We start from the raw sequence: 7,316 nt of genomic DNA on the forward strand, positions 1-7,316 counted from the left end.
GTGTGAAAGTTTTAAAAAAAAAAAAAAAAATGTCTGGCCAGGCATGGTGGCTCACGCCTGTAATCCCACCTCTTTGGGAGGCCAAGGCGGGCAGATCACCTGAGGTCAGGAGTTTGAGACCAGCCTAATCAACATGGAGAAACCCCGTCTCTACTAAAAATACAAAATTAGCCGGGCATGGTGGCACATGCCTGTAATCCCAGCTCCTTGGGAGGCTGAGGCAGGAGAATCACTTGAACCCAGGAAGCAGAGGTTGTGGTCAATACACTCCAGCCTGAGCAACAAAAGCGAAACTCTGTCTCAAAAAAAAAAAAGTGTCAAGCAAGACCAAGGGGTCTGTGGTGAGGGAATTCATCCCGTACCATGGTTTGGAGGGTGATAGCTGCTAAATCCACACACTGGGTAAAACTGCACAGAACTCTGCACACACACTCGCAAACACAAATGAGCACCTTTTGAAAACTAACAAAGGCTGAACAAGCCGGGCACGATGGGTCATGCCTGTATACAGTCCCAGCACTTTGGGAGGCCAAGGCAGGAGGATCGCTTGAACCCAGGAGTTCAAGGCTGGAGTGAGCCGAGATCACACCACTGCACTCCAGACTGGGCAACAGAGTGAGACCCTGTCTCAAAAAAAAAAAAGCTGAACGAGGTATGTGTTCTCTTTAATAGGGATATGCCAACATCAATGACATGGTTCTGATATTGTCCCACGGACATGAAGACGTCACCATGGGGAAGCTCGCTGAAGGGTCCATGAGACTCCAGGTACCGTTTCTGAAATCTCCTATGAGTCTATTTCAAAAAATATATATTTTTAATAGGGGTCTAGGAACTTTGGAGTCTTCCTCATAGTAACCGTGTAGGACAGGTTCTGTTATTATTTTCCTTTTTTTTAGATGAGTAAATGCAGAACTAGGTTGAGAAAAGGAAAATGAAATGTGGACCCAAAGCCTGGCCACTGGTTTACCTGTTGAATTACCTCCTTCCTGACAGGCTAACACGTGGGGTACCCATGAGAAGCAAGCACTGGGTTGTAGATGCCAAATGATTCCATAAGGACACTTCTGGGAAAAAACCTAAGTATTTTTTATCTGATATATAAAGGAATTCTCAAGTGGTCATTTTAAGTAGGAAGACTGATAAAATAAGGCTGGTAGATGGCTGTACAGATTCATCCTCTTCTCTCTACGTAGGGTAAGTTTTTCATTTCCATAATATCATTTTTTTTTCATTTTATTTTTTAGAGAGAGGATCTCGCTGTATCACCCAGGCTGGAGTATGTGGCGCGATTGTGGTTGACGGCAGCCTTGACCTCCCGGGCTCAAGTGATCCTCTTGCCTCAGCTTCCCAGGTAACTCAGGTACGCGCCACCATGCCCAGCTAACTATTACTACTATTTTTTTTCTTAAGAGATGAGGGTCTCACTATATTGCCCAGGCTGGTCTGGAACTCCTGGCCTCAAGTCATCCTCCCACCGCGACCTCCCAAATAGCTGGGACTACAGGCACGCACCACTGTACCTGGCCCTGAAATTTCTTTTTTTAAAGCACAATTGTTCTGCTTCATAGGAACAAGCATGGCTTGGTTATATGAACAAGAAATTTGAAGAACCAGATTGAAAACCATTTTTTCTGTAAGGAGTAGTATGATTGTTCTGATCCAAAGTTCCTAAAACTAAATCGGCCTCTAGACCGGATGTACTCCAGAATCCCTTCATGCACAAAAAAGAAAAAAAAAATCCATTATCAGATTTTTCACAAGTGCAAACTGCACTCTTTCTTCCTGACGACCTGAACTTGAGGAAAACTGGTCCATCTAGAACGCTGTCAAGTTTCTTTTTCCCTCTGTCGCCCAGAGGGACAGTGGTGTGCAGTGGTGTGCAGTGGTGTGATCTTGGCTCACTGCAACCTCTGCCTCCTGGGTGCAAGCAATTCCTCTGCCTCAGCCTCCTGAGAAGCTGGGATTACAGGCGCCCGCCACCACGCCCGGCTAATTTTTGTATTTTCTCAGTAGAGACAGGGTTTCACCATGTTGGCCAGGCTGGTCTGGAACTCCTGAGCACAAGTGATCCGCCTGCCTCGGCCTCCCAAAGTGCTGGGACTACAGGTATGAGCCGCCACGCCCAGCCTGTGATTGGCTTTAAGTCATAGAAAATAGGATTGCTCAGGTAGCAATCTGCATAGATCCCCTCTGCCCATCCCCCAAAAAGTTCAGTACTCCCGCGGGTGCTTCTTTGGGGCCCGAGAGAATTAGGAATGAGGGCGAAAGAGCACTTAAAAGCAAACTTATGTTCCTGCAGTGACAGTTGAGGATGAAGAGAGGTCACACCCACCCAGACTGGGTTTCAACTCCAGACTGAGGCTCAAGCTCGCCCCTCACTCTTCTCCATCACGCCTTGAAAACAGTCCAAAGCTGCTGTAGATTGTGGCTTAGAGACACAATCGTGAAGGATCTAAAAGGCTTAGGATTTTTTAAAATTTATTATTTTAGGTGAATCACACTCAGATTGCTCTTTAACCAACAATAAAGAAAGGGGCTGGGATAAAAGGTTGCAGATAATGTCACCAAAGCTGTTAAGTTGTCATGAGAGAGTGTTCCAGACATGCATGCAAACACACACACACCCCCCTGGGTCCTGGTCCCCTGCTGTCCAATAAGTGTGGGATACCTAGCCCTCCTGTCACACCCTTGGAGCCCATAGGAAGTTATCCTTGAGAAAGGAGCATCATCCTCATTAAGAGAGCACTGACTGGACGGAAAAAAAAAAGCTGACTTCCCCGCCCAGCCAGCTTGGTCCCCAGAGGCAGCGACACTCTATTTTTAAGGATGAGGTTACCCGCTGGGCACCCTAAGCTGATTTGACGTCAAACTGAGTGGCCCCCTGTGACACCAGAACCCCTCACCTCTGCCGCCCTCCTGCCCGCATCCTGCTCTCTGCCCCGGCCTCCAGCCCCAGCTCCACCTTTCCCAAGGGACCCATGTGGGTGCCCCAAAGAATGACAAACGCTGGTGCTGAGTGCCAAGGAACGGCTGGACCGCATCAATTTTCCATTGTCGAGTTGTATTTCCACCTACTGTGGCGGCTGCGCCAGTCAGGGTTCCTGCCCCGCCCTTCCTCCCCGCAAAACACACCCAGCTCTAGGATGAGCTCAGGACAGCTTTCCGGGGGGACCAAGACAAGGGGGAAGGCAGAGAGAGAGGAGGGAGGGAGACAGAAAAACCAAGACTGGAAGGGGACAGGGAGAGAGACACCAAGAGACAGAGGAGGAGAAATGCAGAGAGACACGAACAGAGACAGAAAGAGGGAGAGAGAAGAGAGAGGAAAGAGAGAATGAGATAAAGAGGAGGAGGGAGGGAGAGGAGAAAGAGAGAGGGCCTCCTCCCACTCTGTCCTTCCAAATTCAGGCTTTCCTCGTGGACCCTTACTCAAGGTCTAAGTGGCAACGAGGTCACTGATGGAAGCTAAGTCCCCTCTTCCTCAGCGGTTCTGAAGGCCCCCTGGCTATGCCCGCTGGTCTTCCTAAACCATAAGCTATGGCCTCGAGCCCCTGGGCTTCCCAGCCCAGCTTCCTCCTTTCCAAAATGAGAGGACAAACAGGAGTTAGAGGGCCTGAGAGCCGACGCCTCACCAACACACCCAGGACACCCCCCTCTACTATCCCATTTATTTTCTTGACAGCCAACACCCCACTTAGTCATACAGAGTCCCTAAGAGGCACAGGCGGGCCGGTGACAACTGTTTAAATGCAGCGCCCACGTTCGGCTGGGATATTCTGACCCACTCAGGGCTGCCCCATAAACCAGCGCGTGTCCGGATCCAAGCGCACCGAGAACTCGAAACCTCTCTGTGAAGCTGCCCACTGGGGGTTAAGTTCAAAGCCAGAGGACAAAGGAAACGGATGAAGCGTCCGATACAAGAATTACCCATTTCAGACGCACAAGACGAAGAGCACAGGCGGTGTCAGGACATGTTAGGATCCGTCCCCAGCGCTGCCGTCCTCTTCCCCACAGCGCCACGGGACACCTGTCCCCCACAGCCCAGCTGCTCCTGCAGCCCCTGGAGAAATCTGTACATTCCCTGCCGCTGGACACACGGGGAGGCTGGCCTAGGGGAGGCCCGCAGGGGCCTTCGGACCCCGCGCCCGTGTCCCTGGGGCCGCTGCCAGGGAGGGAGCACGAGGTCCCCCAGGCGACGTGACCCGCAGGAGGTTTTGTGACGTCGGACGGCCCAGGCCCCAGAGTGCCATGTGTGCTGGGGGTGGAGGGTGGTCTCCGAAAGGGGCCGTCGGCATTTCAGGGAAGGCACCCGGCCGGTCGGGGGTACTTGCCTGGGCTAGGGGGTGCGCTCCACCTCCCCCAGCGCCCCCCGGGGAGACCCGGGGAGCAGGTGCAGCCCCGCACGGGGACTCCGAGCCGAATTAGCGGGTCAGGGCCCTCCCCAGGAGGTCGGCACCCGGGGCCCTTTGTCCTACTACAACGTCCCGGCCACGCCGCGCGCCCCTATGGGCCGAGTCCCCGCCCGCACTCACTCACCCACGGTGGCCAGCGTGTCAAAGTCCTGCAGGCTGTACGCAGGTGGCTCCGGCGACTGCGCCTCGGGGCTGGGGCAGAGAGCGGGCGCCCCGTCGGGGGTCTCCTCCGCCACCTTGCGGGAGTCGCTCTCCGCCGCGGCCGCCTGGGCCAGCCCGGGCGCCTCCATGGGGACGCACTCAGGTCCGGGGCACCGGGCCAGGCCGGAGCGCTCGGGGAGCCGGGCTTCCCGGGACGCAGCCTCGGAGGGCGGCGCGGCGGCGGCATCAACAGAGGCTCCGCATGCGCGCCCTCGCCTCCTGGTGCGCGGCCCGGCGCGAGTGAGGGAGCGACGGGGACAATGGCTGGGCGGCGCTCACGGCACAAACAGCAACGGCCCCGGGTGGGAGCAGCCGCCGGCCTCGGGGGGCGGGCACCGAGTGCGAGACGGCTGCGGGGAAGGCGGGGGCCGCGGCCCGGGCTGGGGAGGGCGAGGCGGGGTCCCTGCGCATTCCCGGTCTCGCGCCCGCCGCCTCCTCCAGCTCGATAGCCGCGTGCGCGCTGTTGGGGCGGGCGGAAGCCGCCTGGGCGTGACCGCGCCTCTCCCCGCCCTAACCCGGCCGCGGGGCTGGGGGCGTCGCCTTCGCGCGCGCTCCGCCCCTGCCCCGACCCAGCCCAGGAGCCGGAGACCCGGGCGTGCGGCGCTGGGGAGGTGCCCACGCCCCCTCCGCGCCCGGGGCACCCCTGGGGTGGGACCCAGGCTGACTTCTCCTCGGGGACGCACTGGCGGGCCACCCGGGTCGCTGCACCCAAGCCCGGAAGATGGGGAGGCGAGGGGGCCCGGGGACAGGGAGGGCGTAGCTCAGCAAAAGTGAAGTTCAAAACTAAAAAGTGAAATAGGCGTTTGGTGAAGACAGGGGCTCGGATTAGCCTGGCTAATTTTTGTATTTTCTCAGTAGAGACAGGGTTTCACCATGTTGGCCAGGCTGGTCTGGAACTCCTGAGCACAAGTGATCCGCCTGCCTCGGCCTCCCAAAGTGCTGGGACTACAGGTATGAGCCGCCACGCCCAGCCTGTGATTGGCTTTAAGTCATAGAAAATAGGATTGCTCAGGTGGCAATCTGCATACAGATCCCCTCTGCCCACCCCCCAAAAAGTTCAGTACTCCTGCGGGTGCTTCTTTGGGGCCTGAGAGAATTAGGAATGAGGGCGGATCCCCAAGAGGGGCTGCCGGGTCTTCGGGATGAGTTCAGCGTCCTGGTTTTGCTGTAGGACTCTGGTGATTCTAGATTTCTACTTGGAAGGGGCGGGGAAGGGTGGGCTCGACCCTGTGCGTTTCTTTGCAGCTTCCTGTGGATCTAGAATTCTTTCCAAATAAACATTTCTTTAAAAAACTAGGGAAAGACAGATTTGAGAGATCGCCCGACCAAATGTAGCGCGTGAAACTTGATTGGTCACTGTTTCAAACATCCTGGCGACAACCCGATAAATTGTGCAGACGCATTTCAATTTCAGAAACGCAAAGATTTTTTTTTCCTGGCTTAAGTGTGGCTCAGGCAATAGTTGGACATACTTATATTTAAAACTCATATCCGTGTGGCTTTGAAGTGCAAATATAGCTAGATATTTGGTCACCCCTTTCCCCAGGGAAATGCAGACAGTGCTTAACTTGCGGGCCTGGCACGGCCTGGACGCTGCGCCCCTGACCCGCGACCAGGGCGGCCCAGGCTGCCGGTTCGCCGACCACACTTTGAGCAGCAAGGGGTCAAACTGCAAACGCCTTTGTTTTGAGGGATCTCAGCGATTCTGCGACTGGAGGGGGTCCCCAGTCCCTCAGTCCGCTGGCCAGGGGGGCTTTCCGAGAGGCAAAGCAGCCTCTAAGTCAGAACGGACACATTTTAAGGGGACCGGGCCGAGCCATCCTTCCACGGCTAACGGGGAGGAGGAGTCAGGAAGTCTGAACCTGGCTCAGGCTTTGGATTTCTGGCCCCTGGCTGCCAGCCTCGCCCCAGCCTCCACCTGCATTTTGTGGGTGGCATTCCCCCCCGGGGGTGACACCCGCTCTCTATGCTCTGCAAAATCCTGAGCTGGAATGCAAAACATATGCGACACCAGCAGGCCCCCGCCATCCCCTGAGCCTGGTTAGGACAGGTCACGGCCCTGCCAAGCTTCACCAGCAAGACGCGCAATCCCTTGATCCTGGTTAGGACAGGAAACGGCCCTGCCAAGCCCTGCCTGGCCGAGGGGTTCAGGGCCAGCAAGGAACGCGCACTCAGGAAAAGTTCGTGTCTCCCCGCGGATCGCGCGCCCTCTCCACTAGGGCCTGACCTTGGAAATGCAAGGCTGCGGCCTCATAAAGTCCTTTTAATCAAGGCCCGGGTTTCACACCCAATTAAGCAGATGTCTTTGCCTGCAAATTGCACGCAGGAAGAAGAACGTGGCACACAGATTTGCAGCGCTAAACTCTGCTTGAGCTGCTGGTTGGTCTGATTCCACCGATCCCACCCTGAACTTGACCGCATAGCTACCTCTTCTTATAAATAGACCCTGCACGTTTCACAACACCTTGCTTGACAAAGCAGCTTTCATCTGGAAGGATCATAAAAATCCTTGAGAAACCACAGCCTATTACTTGAGAGACAAGAAAGGAAAATGCCTGTGAGTTAGGCATGGAAGGGTCATTACCGCCTTAATGAAGTGGCATTAATTTGCCGTGGAGTCAGGAAATGCTGAACTCTGCCATTCCGAAGGAATAAGTCCCTGACCCTAAACCAGAATGAGCTATAAATTCAATACAATGATAG

General features: G+C 55.3%; 1 protein-coding gene across 2 annotated transcripts in view; it reads right to left on the reverse strand.

Moving 5' to 3' along the window:
* Nucleotides 1–5,075, reverse strand: part of PRKX (protein kinase cAMP-dependent X-linked catalytic subunit) — a 110,304-nt gene extending 105,229 nt beyond the window's left edge. Inside the window, exon 1 of one of the 2 annotated variants that reach the window (XM_055267609.2) lies at nucleotides 4,537–5,075. In XM_055267609.2, the coding sequence (XP_055123584.1) occupies nucleotides 4,537–4,702 (166 nt within the window). In that variant the 5' untranslated portion in view covers nucleotides 4,703–5,075. The remainder of the gene's footprint in view (nucleotides 1–4,536) is intronic. The other variant, XM_055267610.2, reaches the window with a different exon arrangement.
* Between the last annotated feature and the right edge of the window lie 2,241 nt (nucleotides 5,076–7,316).

The sequence above is a fragment of the Symphalangus syndactylus genome, chromosome X, assembly GCF_028878055.3.
Source record: "Symphalangus syndactylus isolate Jambi chromosome X, NHGRI_mSymSyn1-v2.1_pri, whole genome shotgun sequence".
In the NCBI taxonomy this organism is placed as follows: domain Eukaryota; kingdom Metazoa; phylum Chordata; class Mammalia; order Primates; family Hylobatidae; genus Symphalangus; species Symphalangus syndactylus.